Source organism: Sardina pilchardus, chromosome 18, assembly GCF_963854185.1.
Source record: "Sardina pilchardus chromosome 18, fSarPil1.1, whole genome shotgun sequence".
NCBI classification, from domain to species: Eukaryota; Metazoa; Chordata; class Actinopteri; order Clupeiformes; family Clupeidae; genus Sardina; species Sardina pilchardus.
The window spans coordinates 7,381,131-7,401,329 of NC_085011.1; the positions used below are offsets into that span (position 1 = coordinate 7,381,131).

The following is a 20,199-nucleotide window of genomic DNA, read 5'->3' on the forward strand; positions in this document are numbered from 1 at the left end:
CTGGAGGACGAAAAGCCACCTTCAAATTGAGATCCAAAAGAACCCAGAACACATCTCTCTGTGGTTGTTGGTGACATCCTCCTCTGGGATAAGAGTCGCCAAGCTAATTGCAGAAACCACCACTCTTTCCAATGCAGGCTACTTATCTTGGCCAATGACCTGCACAAGAAACATTACTGTGCTTTCCACAATAAAAGAAACAACATGCACATTAGGCACGCTCACACGCTCACTTACTGGAGGACCTGTGCCCTGGCCCTGGGTATTCCCCCGCAACATCTGGCCCTTCACTCAAATAGAGGAAATGTCAGAACAATTCACAACATACAGCTTCACTTTTGCATATAGTCATATACTGTAGTTTGAGACTCTCCTGAAGGATGGGGGGGGGGGGGGTATATCACATTACTGAAGTGTGATATACAGGGTGCACAAGGCAGATATGCGTGATAGTAGCTGGATATTGGCAGATCCGATATAGATTTCTGACACATGACAACACTAGCACGAATGCACTTTGTAGTTCTGGGGGTGGAAGGGCTGTGAGTGAGGCTCACAAGAAAGCATTCTGGAAACTTTAGTTCGGACATCTCTGGGATGACAGAATGAGTCATCATGATTCCCGTCAAATGCGTCCCCTTAAACATGGGGGATTTTCAACATTTTCAACACTACAACACATTTTACAAAAATATTTTAATTAAAAAAATTATTAGTACAAATGTTCAAAATCACAGGTATAGTCTGTTGGCTGTCTGTCAAAACATTGGTTAACAAACAGTTTAAAGACAAAGGGGTGTACTCAATCAACCCTAACTATTTCATGAAATTACAATATGATCTTATCCCACACTCTATTTAGGTACAGATTCTCTCAGTTCTTTTTTCCTCAGATGTCCTTCTTTCGGAGGGATACTGTACGTGCCGAGCAATGATCAGAGAGATTCCACAACAGGGGCTCATGGGTTTACTGGACTGAAGTCCAGCAGGACAAAGTCTTGGATGATGGGAACACTGTTCTCATCACACTGGATATGGCTTCGGACAGTTAGGAGAAAAGGGCTGCAGCGGGGAGTAGCCAACAGAGAATGGATTCTCTCTGCCACCACCTGTACATGCCTAACATCAGAGGAGGGAGCTACAGAGATAGAGAGAGAAAAGAGAGAGAAGTTTGATGTTGAATGAGTGAGTGAGTGAATGAGTGTGAGAGAGAGGGAGGGAGAGAGAGGGAGAGAATTGATTGATCGATTGATTGATTGATTCATTGATTAATTGAATCATTGAACAACATCAAGTGTTCAAAAAAATATAAAAACACAATAAAGCCCAACGCCATGTGTCCATTGTGGTCCTTAGGATGAAAGGTGACTAACATACAGTAAACTAAAACATTAAAGGGAAAGGAGTCAAACAAAATACAAAATAAAAACAGATACAGAACAATAAGGACTTAAGGCAATCAGAAAGCAGACACACAGACACGCGCTGCAATAAACAACAATAACTAAAGCAGACACACAGCCATACAGTACCCTATTCCTAGTGCTTCAAGTTCTTTTGATATTGTTTATAAGTTTAATAAATATTTAATAAATCCATTCCACAAGACAGCTGCTGAGTATAGAAAAGAGTACTTTCCCATACAGCTTTTAAAAGAGAAGTGGAGGTAATACAAATATCACATATTTATTATAAAAAAGGTCAAGGAAGTGTAATGGAGGAAAAAGTTGTGGAATGTAGCTGTGACTCATATGAACTGTATGCACAGTGACAATAAGCAAATCAATGTCATGCATATTTAAATATGTGGAAGCAGCCCGCCTTCAGTAGTCTGGGTGAGCAAAGCAGAAGCAGTGTCAGAGCTGTTCACTCACCCACGGTCTTGCTCAGTTTATCTGGGGGAGTATTCAGAAGGACCCTCTGCACCAGAGTGGGAGGCACCTGCACACACACCTGGAACTCACCATCCTTTACCGTCAGTACCACTTGCCTGGGGAAAACCAACACAGCACACAAGATGGCAATACGCTTAGAAACATGATTCAGTTTTATTAATGTAGTGCCACATATACAGTATGAGCATGTGTTTCAGTGATTTACACTGAACTCAGCTCAGCTTGAACTAGAGCCTTCCTAGAGCAAGCACTAAGACGGCAAGGGCAAGGAAAGACTCATCACTCAATTCAGTGAGTGCACGGAGTGAGTAATAGAGCGTGTACACTGTTGTACAAACCCTTCCAAATGGTCTGTTTAGATGAAGCCCGCCTAGTCCACATGAAGGGTCTCGAGTCTCCAGACAGTTTCTTGAGTTAGCCCTTCAACTGTTCAGCCCCTCTAATGAGTCAGTTAGTGAATCTGTGGCTGAGAAGGTCTCAGATGCTGCTCTGATCTGGTCTGCCACAGGCTCTGATCATATGGCACTAAGAAATCCACTGGATTGCACAGGCAGCTTCAAACCACTGTCTCCATTAGATAACACTTGTCGTACTGTAGCACTAGATGGATTTGGGCAATCAGGGTCACTGGACACTTGTTCATCATTGTGTGAACTGTGAGATGATATACACTGTATTAGTATTGTCTATACTGTATGTTGTATTGCATATTGCTTATTGTCACCATCAAATCCAAAGTCCTTGTGGGTATCAACTCACTTAATTAAAAACAGATTGTGATTCTGACAGGGGAGCTACACCAGGCGCATAACTGAAGCGTTCCGTTCACAGCGCGTAAAATCCATTTTAGAAGACTGGTCTATTTTTTTTCGAATGTACTGTACGCGCCACTGTCACATCTGGTGTAGCTACTTCCATTGGTTATCGTGATTATTAACTGCTGCAGCATACGCTTCGCGAACGGAACGCTTCAGTTACGCGCCTGGTGTAGCTCCGCTGTGAGAGAGAGACTGACCTGTAGTAGTGTCTCACAGCAGTGTGTGGTAGGCACGGGTAGCAGGGCCTGTAGATTCCATTGTCATCAGTGTCCAGCTCTACAGCACAGCGCCCACACCCGGTGAAAGTCACGTCTCCAGAGACAATCTCCAAAATTCTCGGAAGGCTCGTATGGCTGTCAATCACCTGCCAGGTGTTTTGGGCCGGGCTGCCTTGAAACTGGAAGCCTGTTATTTGTACTTTGAGCTCCACATCACCTGATTGGGAAGAAGATAATCAGTGAATCACAGAGACACAACAAATGGGCACACACACACTCAGACAGACAGAGTATTTGTGAAGCCAAGCAAAGTCCTAACCTGTGTACTTTTGGGACAGTAGTGTGCGTAGGTCAATTTCTATACAGGAGTTGGTTGGGTTGTTCTGGCCCAGCTTGAGGAAATCTGCACAGCGGTTGTCAGTGAGGAAGACAACCTGGCAGGAGCCCCAGGGAGTTGAATGAAGCTCGAGGAGACCTGAGGTCACATCCTGCTTCACGAGAAGCATCCGGAAATCCCACAGGGCCTCTGCACAGGTGCAGAGAAGAAAATGAAACAGAAGATGTAGATGTAGATGTAAATGCAAGTGACTTGTGATATGTTTGTAAAATTGGGTTATTGGGTTCATTTTATTGGTTTATATGACCAATCAACTTTCCATCAACTGGAACAACCTTTATGCTTCTGAATGCGCTCCAGCCATGCCAGGGCAGCACCCCACAGCACTACTGCCCCCTGGTGGCCATCTGCTTGCTCTACAGTCAGCACTGATCTTTGAACGCCAGCTACCCGGGAGATCCCCTGGGCCTCATCACGCCAGGCTGAGGGGAAAACAGCCTGTTAACACCACTGTTACGGCAACGACACAAATAGCCTCAGTGACGTCACAGAGAACGCACAGTTCATTGAAAACAGAGGGAAGCACTGCACTGAGTTGTAATATGAAACCATGATGCTATGTTATGATTATGACCCATAAATCAATAGCATGATTTTGGTATTCCTATGATGTACCAATTGTTTGGAGCCATTCCTGAGTATACACTGTAATAAATGGGAAATAAGGATTGCTTCCTGAAATTGTGTTTTAGTAAAGGACAGTCACCATCCATGTGACTTATGGTGTTACCTTTTACCATGTTGGTGTGTGTGACCCGAACAAGAGCATGCACAAGGGTATCAGGCCGCAGAGCTTTGAGTTTTGCGTAGGGAATTGTGTTTAGGTCCTGATGGCTGCAACGAGGCAGGGAAAGCAGAAGGGGGCGCCTCTCCCGCAGATGAGCACACAGCTCCCCCAGGGTCCGTCTGTTCACCGCCTGAGGCACTGGGCATTACAGACACAAGGCATTAGCATTTATCATGAGTCATCTATGAACACTGGTGCTCTGCAGCACATCTCTCATGAATGCTAATATTCATCATAAATATTCATTCAAAGACCTTTCGTTGATTGTGTTCACGGAACAGCTGCACAAACACACCTGAGGGACAGAGGCTGCTGGTCACCTGGCCCAGGTTGAGCAGTTTGCTTGTGTAGGAGGACTGCAGCACCGTTTCCCCCCTCCACTTGTCGTCATGAACCCTTACACCTATCAGTGCCATTCCAAATACAGGGGTTGTGTGAAGAAAGCAAAAAACGAAATGGCAGAACATATTATGTTAGAGGATTTACCAACCACTAACTTACATGTTACCACTAATAGCTTAAATGTTAAAGCTCAAACCAGATAGACTGCTCTCTGCTCTGCTCCCTAAGATCTGATGATAGCATTGCCTATTTACGTGTTCTTACTTCTTACATAACGACTTCCAAAAGTACAGGAAATGAAACAGGCTTAAGCAATGCAATCTAAAGTTCCCTAAAAATTCTCTCATCGTTTCAGATCATTATAACTGCAAAAAGCTCAGAGTTGAACATCTGACTGCAAATGTCTGTGGCTCTGAAATCTCTGTAGCTCTGACAGTCATCCTGTCTAATCTGCTTGGTCCTGCCCTCTCTACCTGTGATTAGCAGCACATCTCCTGGCTGTACGGTCAGGACCCAGAAGGCAGCGGTCCTCCACATCACCACTTTCATTTCCACATCCGACTGGTCGGTGACTATCAACGTTGCCAGGGGGATAGAACTTCCTGCCATTGCTCCCGTTTTCATCTTCACCTCCTGGAGGTGAGACGGGTGCACCACGGCAACCAAAATCGAATACTGCACTCCGTGTGTTTTGCATCTGGCCAGGAGAGTCGGGGGCCCTGTCGTTATACAGCCGCCCCATGCTGTCGGCTTCGACCGTTGACCTTCAGGCGTGGTTGGAGACAGCTTGCTCTTTTTCCGAGCGGGAGAGACAGGTGAGCTGTGAGCGGGCCGGCCAGCTGGAGTCTGTGTACGCTGCCTCGGTAAAGCGAGACAGGGCGGAGGAGTCCCCTGCAGCGGGCCGTCTTTGTCGACAGGAGCTGGAGCTGCCGCTGCTGCAGGGCTCCCCTGAGTGCAAAGCAGCCCATCTGGCGTCCTCTCCAGCATCAAACCCGCTTCCTGCTGCTGCCGCTGACTCAGCAGAATCTCGGAGAATCTGTCCAGGGAGGGCTGCAGGGTTCCTCCCACTGCACGGCTGCTGCTGCTGCTGCCTGGGCTGGAGTGGAGGCTGTACAGCTCTGGCGAGGTCCTGGAGATCACTGGAGTCTGCTGCTGGGTCAGTGGTGTGTGTGGTGGGGAGCCCATTCCTGTTGGCACTAGTTCTGGAGGAGGCGCTGACGGCCTTTTCATGAGAAGGGCTTGGCTCTTTGTCCACACACTGAGGTATAGAGTCTCCACAGACATAATATCAGAGCAGGAGGGTTGACATTCGGAGACCGTGAGAGGTTGAGCAAGTGGAAAGCAGCTGTCTAGGTAGCCCTGGAGTGATTGTGGACAAAGGTCATCATCATTCTGGGATAGACTTTTTTTCTGAGAATGCTGGCTTGGTGGGAGAGGTGGTAAAGGGTTGGCAGGGACCGAATTTTCTCCATCTTCTTCAAACAATGGCAATGAATGCCCGTCAGTTGTTGTCGCCAAGTCAAAAGGACCCCTGCTGACATCTATATTCACATGCCCTGATGAGATATTTGCCTGCACTGAATCAGGGTTAACCTGAACCCCTCTATCATTGGTCCGAGGCCTCAATTGGTCCTGATCCCAGAACAGTTCCAGGGTTTTCCATTCACTAGAGTCTTCATGAGCATCTCTTACTGATGCACTCCGAGAGGGGCATGGTGCACCGAGAAACACATGGACCTTCGGTTTGTCTGTCATGCTCTTTCTGTCCTCTCAGTGCAATGCACTCCAATTCATTGCTGATAGACGACCTAAAGATGGGAAAAATACACAATCAACATACAAACAAAATACCATATTGAATGACTGTCAGACTAGAGTTACTGTAACATAAAGCTAAAAGAGAATGAATTAAATACTAAATACATTCTTTTGATGAATTAAGAACTCGTACACAAAATGAACCTAAATCATTCAAGCACTCAATCAGAGTTGCAGAAGACATGTCTGAACATCTAATCTCTGACATGCAACAAACTCTGTGTACAGGAGTGAATTTTTCACTGGCAAATGATCTTTGTAAGGGACATAGTTCAGATGATCCAAATAGTGTGTCTTTTGTCCACTGTTTGTTCAGACAGGGAGCCACTGGACAAAACTGACTCTCAAGGTCAATAAGGTAAAAAATCAACTAGACACTGAAATTTTTTTTAAAGCTTGCCATTATCAAACATATTTTTCGCAGACTTCCCAAGGCTACTCAAGCAGCCCTCAAGCAGATACAAGTTCATTCATACAGAGACAAAATATCTGTTCATAAAGAAAAAGACATAGCACAATAATTGACAGCTTGATGCTATTCAGGTCTCGAAGGCAGACTCTGAAACTTGGCAATGCAGGCAAGTCAGCGGTAATGTTCACATGCAACAGCTGTTAACAATAAAAAGCTATTCGGTCCAGACCTTAGTCAGACTTAAACATTCTCCAAAAGTGATGTGTGATGGCAAATAGGGGGAAAAACAGCCGCAGCTATAGAGTACCTCCCCCGAACCCACCAACCACATGATGGGTGTTGGTGCTACGGCAACCAATGGCACAAAAGAAAGAGGCCAGTAGAACTTCAGAGCACCAACAATGATTTATGACAGTGAAGCAGATGAGGAACTGAATGAGATGATGTGGTGGAGCTTAAAACTGCCCTGAATGAAAGGGGGGGATGTTCTTGTAAACAAGAAATCAAACCATTTTCTTGCATACGATTATGTGCCTAACGTATTATATGACCTAACGTTATTTGGTGAGTAGCAGATCACAGATCAAGTTTATAACTTGGGTTTGCACTGTTGCCTGAGGATACCAAGGAACTCTGATTCACACACAGCCTTCCTGCACTGTGACAGCCATTAGAATGCTAGCTTTGAAGCAAGATCAGGGAAATATTGTCATTCCATTACTGTCAGCAGCAGGACAGAGCTTCTGCCATGTGGGTGTCAAACACACAAGACATTTCTTAGTGTGGTGTGAAGGGGAATGTTCCTCTGTCCGGCCTCTTGACCAATACGCCTATTCTACAGCATTGAACTGAAGATGCAGAACTACATTTACTCTTAAGTAGAGCTAACAACTGGTTCTGGGCAAAAAGGAACATGACAATGTTTTAAGAAATGAGCTTATCTGGTCTCTATCTAGTTTGATAATAAGATGATTTATACCCGTTTCTTCTCTGTGCATGCAATGACCTAGACACCCTTAGCCTAGCTTAGCATAATTAACTGGAAATGGTTAGACAGGTTTGCCAACAGGTATAAGGGCACTATAGGCTAACTGGTGTTACCCACATACATCCAATGAATTATGTTCAAATATCAAACTGGATTGTTTCAAGCACAGAGTAGAGAAAATAAGTTGGCGTGCTTCTTTAAAACAGGTTACATCTCATTACACATGTAATTACACAAATACAGCAGATTACTGTCCACATGCACAAAACAAGACAGACATGTAAGACAGACATGTTTGAGTGATTTTTATCTGGAGGAACTTGACTGGTCCACTGAGAACAGGTTTCTCTATCTGTGTCATCAAACACCTTTGAGAAGAAATTAAGAGAGATGGAGACTGCAAGCCAGGCTTTCTTCCAACATCATTGCCTGACCTAGCAAATACTCTTCTGAATGAATGGGCAAAAATGTCTAGCCTGGCCAGTGGCCACACCCACCTAGAATCTCCTTTCACAAGTGAATGAATCTGGTTTTAACAAGGCAAAACGGAATAGAGTGTGACTTAAGTTTATTTAAGTTAGGCCTACAGCTTGTGGCACAAAGGCCAAAACATGTGAAATGTGCAATGATTATTCAGTAGGAACAGGACTGTTGCAGAGATGAGAGATACAGAAAGGCTATTTGCTACTACAGTCTGCACACACACACACACACACACACACACACACACACACACACACACACACACACACACACACACACACACACACACACACACACACACACACACACACACACACACACACACAGTTCCACAGTGGATCTCAAATTCCTGGATGATAATAATGATAGGCCTGACTGGATAAATCCCAGTGGTAGCCTAGCCTACTAACTGGAGGAGACAGACAGAAAAAGACAGACTGTCAAAAGCAGTGATTGTAGAGCGCTATCCCATCCTCAAAAGATTACTGCCAAATCCTGCTGCTTTCAAATTCAAATTCGAAAGATGGTGAGTGACATCACGTCAATAGGCTCAATCGCGAGTCAGACCTCAAAAAAGTTGGAAGGAGTTGGAAATGTAAGCGACGAGTCGTGGTATGAAGCCTACCATAGGCCTACTGTATTTTCTATTATAAGTTTGTTGTGCGAGAAAGCTGTCAAAAGTCGACTGCTTTGGAATTCTAGCATTAAGTTTAAATGAGGTTCCAATGACCGGTGGAACGCATATTGTTTGATCGTTCGGGGTCCCTGTGTACACGCTTGAGGCCCTCCCACGCCAACTGCCTTTTTAAAGCAAGATACTCCTACTCGATCGCCGTCAGTTCAGTAGTGAACGGGACAGAGAGAGGAGGCGCTGTCTCGTTTTTTATGTCTTTCCTATACCCAGTTTGTAGCTTTCCCTGTAGTTATCTGTAGTTCAGTTTACTTGATTAACTCCTACCTTAGTAAAGATGTACAGGTATCTTGGAGAGTTACTCTCACGAGGAGCAAGTGGTGCTCTGGCCTCGGGATGTGTCGACTCTGCCCTGCCTGCTTCCGCGTCTTTAATGCGGGTTCGTCGCTACAGCGAGGCCGTGGGAGATGATGATCCCAACTTCTTTACAATGGTGGAAGGATTTTTTGACAGAGGAGCCTCAATTGTGGAGGATAAGCTTATGGAAGATCTCAGGAATAGAGAAACACCCGAGCAGAAGAGGAATCGAGTCCGAGGAATTCTCAAGATCATCAAGCCCTGTAACCACGTACTAGCAGTGTCATTCCCCATCAAGCGAGACAACGGAGAATGGGAACTGATAGAGGGATACCGGGCCCAACACAGCCAACACCGTACCCCCTGCAAAGGAGGTAGGGATAAGCTAACATATGCTAAATGTGTTCCCCATGGCGTCCCGTCGACATAGCATGACAGTTCAAGGCGTGCATGAAAGGGCATTGGTCTGTCATGACTGCCAAGCTAAACATCTTTGAACTTGTGGTAGAAACGATTTATTTTGCAGATTACATTTTCAAAGTTGTTAAAGTACATTTCAACTGACTTGTTATTTTTGAAGAAAAGCTTGGATAATGTTGTCTTGTTACGTTAGCATAGCAAATAGCGGTGCAGTTCTCCCTGATTAGCATTAAGTTAACTTCATTAGCAGTGTTACGTTACATTAACGTTAACGTTACAGCTTTTGGATGGAGTGTCATTAGTGCAGTGCACCACAAATAGCAAGCGTTATTGAAAATATAGTTTCCTAGTCACCACAAGTAGTCTAATGAAGTTGAGTGTCCGTCTATGCTAACTAGGTAACGTTGGTGAACAGTGAAGTTTTTAACGTAGCATAAACTTCAGCGATGCGTGACCATACGTCAACCAACTAGCAAAAAAGTAAATGGCCAAAGTTAGCAGCTAACCAGTTTATAAGCTATAATCAATTAACCTGTCGTTATTTTTTTTAAATACCTCTGCATGTGCTAATCCTCTACTCAGAAGAAACTCCTTCTTCGTAGTCCCCTTTGCAAATAATCTGTGTTAACGTTACAGCAGAGCTACAGTATCTCCGACGTTAGCTTTCGTTACCGTAGCTGTGTAAAGTCAAATTTGGGACATGTTAAACTTTTGATTGATAGTGATGCATGTAAAGTTAAGGTTGGTACAGAGCAGTGACGTTACATAAGTCTATTATATATTTATTTTTTTATCAAGACTAGTTACATTATGGTAGCTAGCCTTTCTCTTGTTTGTCAGTTGACATTGATGAATATGCTGTCTACTTTCCGCATATCCTACTCATCCATTCAAAGCAACATGCATGTGCGCCTCTCTCACGTGAAGGTAGAGTTTGTCAACGACGTATTTGCAGTGGTCATTAGGGTTTTTAAATCACTCCCTATTTTGCTTCCACCCAAGACAGGAATGCTGACTTCAAGTTTGTTTGTTTTTTGAGGGCTGTCCTGTCCATCTGGGATCATACAGAGAAAATAGGGTTTAGTGCAGTAAAGAATGATGTTTATCTGTTTAGCATGTACCATCCCTGCATACATTAATAGTTCAACTATGCAGTTTCCAGAGTCTGCTGCTGCTGTTGAGTTGGGAAGTTCCTGTAGTAAAATCAATTTACACATAACTGGTGTGTCTTCATTTCATTTCTCTTTGTTCCCTCTTTGTCGGCAGATTAGAGGTGTTTACTTTAATGTCAACCTGTGCTTTGCACCCTTTAACATAGTGCCTGCCTCGGCTGTATGTGGAACTCAGACACTTGAGCCCTCATCTTAAGTGTGTAACTGGAGATGGATACAAAAAGTTCTGACGGGACTTTTGTGAACTGATATGTTGTCAGTGTGACTGCATATTTGTTATGTGTTTGTGTGTACTCAACTCTCTGAGCCATGATCAACAATGCAGATTAACTTAATGTTAACTTAATGTTGTGGTAGGCTATTATGAATGTAGACTGTCTGTTACCATAGGTGGTATTGATATAGTGGCATACTGTGAGTACAAGGGGTTTGGAGGAGAGTTGTGTGGTTAGATGACCACACCCAGCCCTTTTCCTTTTTTCTTTTTCTTTTCCTTTTTTCAACTTCAGTGCGGAGTGAATGAGTCATAGAGAGGTGGTTTGTTTCTGCCTGCCTTCCAGTGGTCTGCACTGAGCGTGCGGAACCGACTCCATTTTAAGCCAATGTTGTTTTTCCTCACAAATGAGTCAAAGGCAGCTATCAGCCTAGTGCCAGCAAGTGTGAATTCACCTGAGGAAGGTCCATGACGTTGTGAATTCTAACTAAATGTATGCATGCGTAACAGACAGTGTGCGGGATTCTCTTTTACAAGCTATCAGCCTAGTGCCAGCAAGTGTTAGTGGTGGTCTTTCTGCAGAATGAAAACTTTTCCAGATAAGAATGAACTGGCACTGCACCAGCATGAGTCATAACTCTTCTCTTGTATGTGACTCAGTATACGAGGAAAGAACATAATTTGGATTACTACCAAGCTTTTAGTTAGAATAGGAGTAGAAGTCAGGATTTAACAAAGGTGGTTCATCTGGTTCTGGTGTATGTGAAGGTCAAAAGCTTGCCAAGTTTAATACAAGGGTTTGTTTTCATTGTGCCCCATCAGATTAACCAGTGCTGTAATTCAGTTGCATATTGGTGCATGTGTGTCTATTCTGTTGTTACTTTGGTGTGTATGTTTGACTAATTTGAACTGTAGTAGTTGATATTGTACACACAGGCGTCTCTTCTTTCAGAGTGGCCGCCCAGTGACGTAACACATGTACTGTTTGTGTGTTTCAGGTATCCGGTACAGCACACACGTGTCTTTCGATGAGGTGAAGGCCTTGGCCTCACTAATGACATATAAATGTGCAGTTGTTGGTAAGTATATGCTCTTCCGTCCACGTCTCAGTGCTTCTTTTTGGTAATTTAAAGGGAGTAGCTAAATATGTGGTCCCCCTCACAGATGTGCCTTTTGGAGGAGCTAAAGCTGGTCTGAAGATCAACCCAAGGCAATACTCTGTAAGTGGTCCTCTGTCATGGTTTGTGGTTCATGTTTCTATAGGCAGGTGCACTGGGTTTGGGTTATGCCAGTCTCTCCGTCTGAGTTCTATCCTTTTCTTTCCTGTCTATAAGGGAACTCAAATCACAGTGGAACTCATATCACGCTCCAAACCAGTCCTCAAGCAGGATGTGGAATATTTTCTTCCTTTTTCTTTTAATCTGATCAGTATCAGATCAGTATCAGGATCTGTCATTCAGGCTACATTTTTTTTGTCTTACTGACAAACAATTAATTATTTGACTATGGACAAAGTAATTTGTGACTTTTCTTCTGTGAGGCTTTCGAGATTTCTTCTCATTGAACATTTTATAGACTTGAAAGGGCCACAGGGGCATTTCCCAGCCCTGACCATGACCGTGTCCCAGAGTTAGAGAAGCTGTGTCAGTGTGCTGTGCACTCCACTTCCTGTTAACCGCACTCAGCAGTCAGCCGTGTGTTATTGCCAACCTGGCTCCATTAGACCTTGGCAGCATGTATCAGGAAGAGAACTGCTGAGCAATCAGGCTCTGCAAACTGCTAGCAGATATTTAGAGAGGCAGCCCCCAACTCACATGGGCACACACACATACACTCACACTCACTTTCCTTTACTGCACATTATATTGACGCTGTTCTCACTATCTCATCAGCCACTTAACTCAGTTGTGTCCCTTTTCCCTTTTAATTTACACCTAGCTATGCACACACACACACACACACACACACACACACACACACACACACACACACACACACACACACACACACACACACACACACACACACACACACACACACACACACACACACACACACCTCTCTACTCTGCCTGCTTGAGCTAAGTCTGATGTTTGAAAATCATTCACTTGCTGTTTTATGCCTGCTTTGCTAATGTGTGTGTGTGTGTGTGTGTGTGTGTCTGTCTGTGTGTCTGTCTGTGTGTGCGTGCTTGTGTGTGCGTGTACATGCGCACGCGCAGGACAATGAGTTGGAGAAAATCACCAGGAGGTTCACCATTGAACTGGCCAAAAAAGGATTCATTGGTTAGTACTCTGGGTCTCTGTACTATGATTGGTTAGTCTTTGTTCTGAACTAAGGTTGCAGTGGAATACCGGTATTGTGATATAGGCTACTCTGATATGAGGGTCCTTGGTTATCATACCTTGTAATTTGCTTTGCTTACCGGTATTAAAGAGCTTTTACTGAATGGATGTAAAATGGTTACCAAAGGAGGAAACATATCAAATATGTTTGTCCATCTTTGGAAACACCATCATAAACCACCCCCCCAGCCACAATAAAATGTATTGGTGAAATCATTTTCCATATCTTCGCTCCAAATTAAATTAGTTTTAAATGTGGTTCCCTCTGACAGTGATAAACTCTCATAACATTGCAACCCTGTTCTGATCACTGCTCAACTGGGCACAAGATCTCTGTGGTAATGGCCCAGGGACAGTGTTTTGATTTCATGTCTCATTCCTTTTTCTCTCACTCAGGCCCTGGCATTGATGTGCCTGCTCCCGACATGAGCACTGGCGAGAGGGAGATGTCGTGGATCGCCGACACCTTCGCCAACACCATGGGCTACAACGTAAGAGCCTTTTCTAAACGAAAGCTTTCCAACTGGATCTGGCTCTCTGACCATATAAATTATCATCAGTATGAGGCTTAGAATATCTTTACAAAGCAGATAAGAAAAGAGGCTTTGGCCTTGTTCTGTGTTGTTCAACTGATAGCCAGTTCCTTATCGTCTGCACAGTCATCTAATTTGTTTGCCATTGCCAACATAAATAATTGTTATCACAGCGCCAGTAGTATTTCTGCAATGTAATATGCATGTGAAATATTGCTTGCTGAAACGGTAGCAGTAGGAGTAGATAATGGTAGGGGTAGAATCTCAGTGATACTCCCTCCTCTTCCGTTTCTATGGTCATACAGTAAGCAGAGCTTCAGATGACCCTTGAGCCATGTTGCCATGGTTGCACACTCGGAGCTTTGAGAAATATCAGGGTCTTTTTTTTTTTTTTTTTTTTCCATCCATCCATACATGTTAAGTGTATGCAACAACAAAAGTATGTGGGTGTTATTACCGTGGTGGTAACCTTAAGCACACATAACCACAACAGTAAACATTCAATAAATGGTTTTCACTGTGAGTGGGAATAAGGCTGTGCTGTAGACATGATGAGAAAGTACAGTAAAGTAGGGTTTTGTTTTAGTATTGACAAAAAGTGAAATTGCTTTGTTATAGCAAATTCATTATGGACGCAAAGCTTTTGTTTGTAAAAATAGACCTCCTCAAAAATCCTTTAGTGATATCTGTTCAGCGCTGTTCAGTTTTTAAAGCATTTACATTTACGTTTAGTAATTTAACTGACACTTTTATCCAAAGCAGCTCACAAAAAAGGGAAACATTCAAGACAGAGTATGACAAGGACATGTTATGCGCAGCAATAAGTACTACTCGCATAGAGTCAAGTGGCAGTTCTAGAAGCAGGATAGTCCAGTGGTAAGTGCTTGATTAAGCATGTCCAGTTGCAGCCCAGTTGCAGATCATCAAAAGTGTACTGTATGTGTAGGTGTGTATATCTGGAGAGATTTCCTTTCAGGGTTAGCAAAGCACTTCCTGTGGCTTTTTCTTCAGCTTTTGGTGAAATGAAAATGTCAAGGTCTCACTGTTAGATTGTGCTTTAATTGCAAGATAGTGAGAGAAGATATCTCAATTGTCTTGACGTTAACGTGTAACTTGATGCCACTAGACATAACCAGACTATTTTGTTTTTGATTATTGTTTTTATTTGATCAGTCTTTTCCGGTGTTATCTTTTGTTGAAATAATCTAACCACATGACTAGACTCTTTGAGACAAAACAATGATATTGAATCATAACATGACAATCATACAATTGTTATTACAATTATATTTCAGAACGTGGGCATTGTCTTGCAAGATAAGTCACTATTGTTTGCTCAGAGTAGGCAGGGTGCATTCTTACACAGTAGGTCACTTGTTCTTTTTAATTTCCTTTCCTCCTCAATGTTCTTGAAATACCAGCTCTAACACCAGGCCTGTCCTCCTGTTCCCACTCTTGACAGGATATCAATGCCTACGCGTGCGTGACAGGCAAGCCCATCAGCCAGGGTGGCATCCACGGCAGAGTGTCGGCCACCGGTCGCGGAGTTTTCCACGGCATTGAGAACTTCGTCAATGAGTCAGCCTACATGAGTCAACTGGGTCTCACCCCTGGCTTTGGGGACAAGACCTTTGTCATTCAGGTATGTGCAAGAAACCACAAGCACAAGCATATTCACACTAGCACTCACTTTTCCAGCTGTTAAAGGATAACTCCAGTCTAAGAACAACTTAGGGTCTATTTAGGGTCTGGTTTTGATGATAATGAGTGTAAGATTAATTTGAGGTCCAAAACGGCATCAATCAGAGTATTTTTGAGTAAGATGGGAATATGCATTTACAATGAATAGTAGCCTTGGGGACTAGCTCACTTTCACCCTCTGAGATCTTTTTTGAAATTCATCATGGACACAGACTTCTCCTTTGTGATGGACTATGTGTCTTCAAGTTGCACTCAGTTTGTGCTGTCTGCATTGATATCTGCTTTTAACACGGATCATCAAAACCATGATGTGTGCTAGGGCACACTGGCAAGACTTCCTTTCAGGGAGCACATCCTATGGTCCTTCTTTCAGCTTTTTGCTGAAATGAGAATGTAAAGGTCTCGCTGTTTTATGTTTGTGGATTGTTGATTTCAAAGACTCTTAAGAGGCCTCAGGGAGATGCTTGAATTGGACATACATATTTACTGGACATTAAATATTGTTTGTTACGAGTCAGAATATTTTGTATTTGATTAGATTTATGATAAAAGTGATAAATGATATTTTGTTGAAATAAGAATCATATGCGTCATGTTACCACATGAGTTCCACATAGTCCACAAGAGAGCAGCAGTGAGTCATTTATGTGCAGTGAACGGCCCAATGTCCAAGCCAAACCAGGCAGTGAGAAAACGATCCCCTATTAAACCCCTAAAGTGATATAGTCTGCTCAGTGAAAGACCTGCAAAGTATTTATATTGATCAAAGCCCAGTCATAACCAAATAATGGCCATTAATCTCTCATTAGGGAGTTATTTTTGAAGAGTAGGGTGATCCATTATCGTGTGCTCTCCCCTTTGACAGGGATTTGGTAACGTGGGTCTGCACACCATGCGCTACCTCCACCGCTTCGGGGCCAAGTGTGTTGGCGTGGGAGAGATCGATGGAAACATTTGGAACTCGGACGGCATTGACCCCAAAGAGCTGGAGGACTATAAGCTGGTTAGTCAAATTATGACGTTTCCTGTGGTTGTTTGTTTTGTTTTGTTTTATTTTATTTTATTTTATTGTCATTAATTTTAAACATAGTGTGGCGCTTGTATATCAATGTATGCATGAATAAACACTTCTTTAACTTTCGGTCATTTCTTACAGCAACATGGCACTATTGTGGGCTTCCCCAAGGCCCAGCCTTATGAAGGAAGCATCCTGGAGGCAGACTGCAACATCCTCATCCCAGCCGCTGGGGAGAAGCAGCTCACCAGGAGGAATGCACACAAGGTCAAGGCCAAGGTGAGGACTGATCAAAGATAATGCCATCAGAGCAAGAGACTTTGTGACTGGATTTGTGCATTTAATCGGGATCACTTTTAATCAAGTGGCAGTGTGGCAGTAGTTCATCATCTTTTCATGCGTCATCCAAGTAATGTCATCACATGAGAATAAGACATATAGACTTAAAGTACTGTATTCTTAAAGTAGTCACTGTTTTAATCACTCTTTTTGCATTCTGGCAGATCATTGCTGAGGGTGCTAACGGCCCTACAACTCCAGACGCCGATAAGATCTTCCTGGAGCGGAACATCATGGTGATTCCGGTAAGATGTGACCTGTAGCACAATATTAAACATGCAGTTCCCCGCTCACCCATTTCTGTCACTCAGTTATACTGGCTGTTCATTTGAAAGAGACTTCTCAAGCCTAGCAGAGAACTTGCATTACACATTTCCATCAGATGTGATTGCTGTGCTTACACTGTACGTCCAAACTGCTCACACAACAACAACAACAACAACAACAACAAAAATGGACATTCCTGGGGCCCGTTGCACAAAAGCAGAATTAAGACATCCGGGATAAGTTACTGAGCCGCGATCACTGAATCCTAAACAAGAGCATACCGGCTGAATTGGTTGCACAAAGACCAATCCAGGATGAGCAGACACGGATTCATCAAGCCAGGTGTAAGTTATTCGGTGTATGTGCGCGTTCTCGTTTCTCCCCCAAATAATCGCGGTTGGAATAAAAAAGATGCGAAAAATAGCGTCTTGCACACAAAGTGAACAACCGCTTTTGATATAGACTAACAACGAGGTAAAGTTTTACTTTTTTGAATGGGGGATCATGATTATTTCTGTTACATAGCGGGAGTAGGTGTGGCAGATCAACTGAATGCAAATTTACGTATGCACCCACGTGTGAGAGCTTCCTTGTCTCGGCACGCAACGTCATTAAGGAAGCGCTTTGCCACCGCAAAGATCAAAGATGCACAAAGTATCTTAATTTGTCTTAAAAGCCGAATTAGTTGAAAACACCTTCGAAAAATGTCCCCTCCACTTCCAATCAACTACTAGCCTACAGCAGCCTATTCATCAAACATCTGTCAAAAAAGAAGCAAACAACGAGTAGGCTATGTTATTAATTATAAGGCCACCATAATTTAAATGACATCCATATGGTATTAGGCAGACATTCTGCTGTGTTTTGCGAGTAAATGCATGTAGCAAATAATATATAAATGGAATCTACAGCTCTTTAAAAAAAAACACGTGGAGGTCTCATTTGAATGACAGCTAGCTGAACCAATCAGATAATGTAATTACCATTAGAATCAACTTATCTTGGATGTTAGCCTGGTCAGGAGCAGGCTAGCTCCACAGAATAAATCGCCATGGTAACTTATACCATAACATATCCTGCTGCCCCCTATCCCGCTTTTGTGCAACTGGATCACGGATAAATTGAGCCAGGATAACCAAGATATCCCGGGTTAATCCCTTATCCTAGTTTTGTGCAATAGGCCCCAGATATCCAACCTGATTGGTCCTGAGCTGTTATTGTGATGTCCTCTGATCGTGTGTCATCAAACTGCTCGACCAATCTGTTGGGAATTCGGCCTGATTCTATCATTTGTCGAGTCTGGGTTGATCAGGGCTAAAATCAGGCCAAATTCTAGCCGGTTTATCATGCTGCAATTTATGGAAGTCATTGTACGCTTGGTTCCTGTTTTCAGTTTCATGTAAATGTTATATGCAGGTTGTGTGTGTGTGGACAGTTTAAAACGGTGAAATTAATTTCAAATGGGTTGAAACAGGATTTGTACCTGAACGCCGGTGGTGTGACGGTCTCCTACTTTGAGTGGCTGAAGAACCTGAACCACGTCAGCTACGGCCGACTGACCTTCAAGTACGAGAGGGACTCCAACTACCACCTGCTGAGTAAGTCACCGGCCCTGCCAGCCGCTTCCCCCTCCTCTCCCGCTCATGTATCTGCCCATAAGCTTGCTCAACAGGTGTGTCCACATAGGCAGACAGTAGGGCACATGCAAATGGCAGTTAAATGATGCCTAGGGGGCAATGGCAGACACACATGAGCAACAAGTAGTAAATGCTGCTGATGATGATGAAGTGGACAAAAATGCAACCAATTACACAAGAATGTTCTATAACAATTGTAATGTTTTAAGTACATTTTCTAAATAGTATATGTTAATGCCAAGTATAGAATATACCTGTAAATACGTGCACTGCAAATACAAATGCACGGTCAACTTTGGAAAGCCATGGAAATTGGATGACCTGCCATGTACTGTAGTATGATTTCCATGCCGTATAAATTGCTGTTTTGACTTGAGTTGATAAAATCACAAGGCAGTGTGACCACAGTGTCAGTTTTCCTGATGTGTTCATGTGTGACCTTGTGTGTGCCAGACTAGTTTGTTTGCGTGAGAGGACTGTTTGCACAGTGTGTATTTCACTGGATTACACAAAAGCGAGAGGCTAGGGTGACGGAACTGTCTGTTCTGACCCCGCGTATGATACAGTAATTCTCTCTCTTTCTCTCTCTCTCTCTCTCTCTCATTCAAATATTGCTTTTGTTTTAAAACATCACAAAACAAAAATTATCAAGGAAAAAACAATATTCGAATGATAAAATTAAGGTGTATTGAAATCTAAACATACTTGCAATGAATGAGCGCACACACACACACATACACACACACTCAGTTGCACACACACGAATAGTCATAAACTATAGTCCAAGAGCATTAGCTCAAAATAAGATCAAACCCGGAACAAATTAGTAACAAGCTGAATTTTTCAGGATATGTTCAGAATACCTTTAGGAATAACATACTAAAAGTCCCCGTGAATCCCCCTTGTGCTCTCTGAGATATTCAAGATGGCGTCCAAAATGCCCGCTATTTGGAGATTTTTCCACATCTCAGGCTTAAAACCTAATACAAATGCAATTAAAAGGTCAAAATATATGTTTTTTAGGGTAAGTAAGTCAAGTTCATCATTAGTTTCTTGAATGGAGACATGTCATAATAATACAGTTACCTCCATAAGTATTGGAAAACATGCTAAAGTTGACTGTATAAAATCGTCTTTTGGAAATTGATCTTAATGCCTTAAATGGAAAAAAATAGGATACATCCAACCTTTAAGGACATCAATTTTGTTTGTGAATAAGTATCATAATGGTTTTATTTCAGTTAAGCTATTAGCTGGTTTCATTCTCATTGAGCTCAATGCAATTCAAACCAGCTAATAGGCTAACTGAAATAAAACCATGCTAATCTCTTGGTATGGTGAATGCACACACACACACACACACACACACACACACACACACACACACACACACACACACACACACACACA

General features: G+C 43.0%; 2 protein-coding genes across 6 annotated transcripts in view; one reads left to right on the forward strand and one right to left on the reverse strand.

Moving 5' to 3' along the window:
• Window positions 1-691: 691 nt before the first annotated feature.
• Window positions 692-10,168, reverse strand: shld2 (shieldin complex subunit 2). 5 transcript variants are annotated; one of them, XM_062519223.1, is made up of 9 exons: window positions 10,122-10,168; window positions 4,931-6,265; window positions 4,411-4,518; window positions 4,059-4,253; window positions 3,604-3,750; window positions 3,251-3,457; window positions 2,911-3,148; window positions 1,875-1,990; window positions 692-1,138 (listed from the first exon to the last, which is right to left on the reverse strand). In XM_062519223.1, exons 2-9 carry the CDS (start codon window positions 6,210-6,212, stop codon window positions 960-962), a joined length of 2,472 nt encoding a protein of 823 aa, XP_062375207.1. In that variant the 5' UTR covers window positions 6,213-6,265; window positions 10,122-10,168; the 3' UTR covers window positions 692-959. The 5 variants fall into 5 exon arrangements, with proteins under 5 accessions (XP_062375207.1, XP_062375206.1, XP_062375204.1 ...); XM_062519222.1 differs by lacking the exon at window positions 10,122-10,168 and adding an exon at window positions 6,917-6,933; XM_062519220.1 differs by lacking the exon at window positions 10,122-10,168 and adding an exon at window positions 6,381-6,516.
• glud1a (glutamate dehydrogenase 1a) overlaps window positions 8,979-20,199 on the forward strand; it is a 16,530-nt gene continuing 5,309 nt past the window's right edge. Inside the window, exons 1-10 of the mRNA XM_062519224.1 lie at window positions 8,979-9,520; window positions 11,951-12,031; window positions 12,117-12,172; window positions 13,174-13,237; window positions 13,694-13,788; window positions 15,293-15,472; window positions 16,397-16,534; window positions 16,688-16,825; window positions 17,050-17,130; window positions 18,627-18,750. Of these exons, the coding sequence (XP_062375208.1) occupies window positions 9,127-9,520; window positions 11,951-12,031; window positions 12,117-12,172; window positions 13,174-13,237; window positions 13,694-13,788; window positions 15,293-15,472; window positions 16,397-16,534; window positions 16,688-16,825; window positions 17,050-17,130; window positions 18,627-18,750 (1,351 nt within the window). The 5' untranslated portion in view covers window positions 8,979-9,126. The remainder of the gene's footprint in view (window positions 9,521-11,950; window positions 12,032-12,116; window positions 12,173-13,173; window positions 13,238-13,693; window positions 13,789-15,292; window positions 15,473-16,396; window positions 16,535-16,687; window positions 16,826-17,049; window positions 17,131-18,626; window positions 18,751-20,199) is intronic.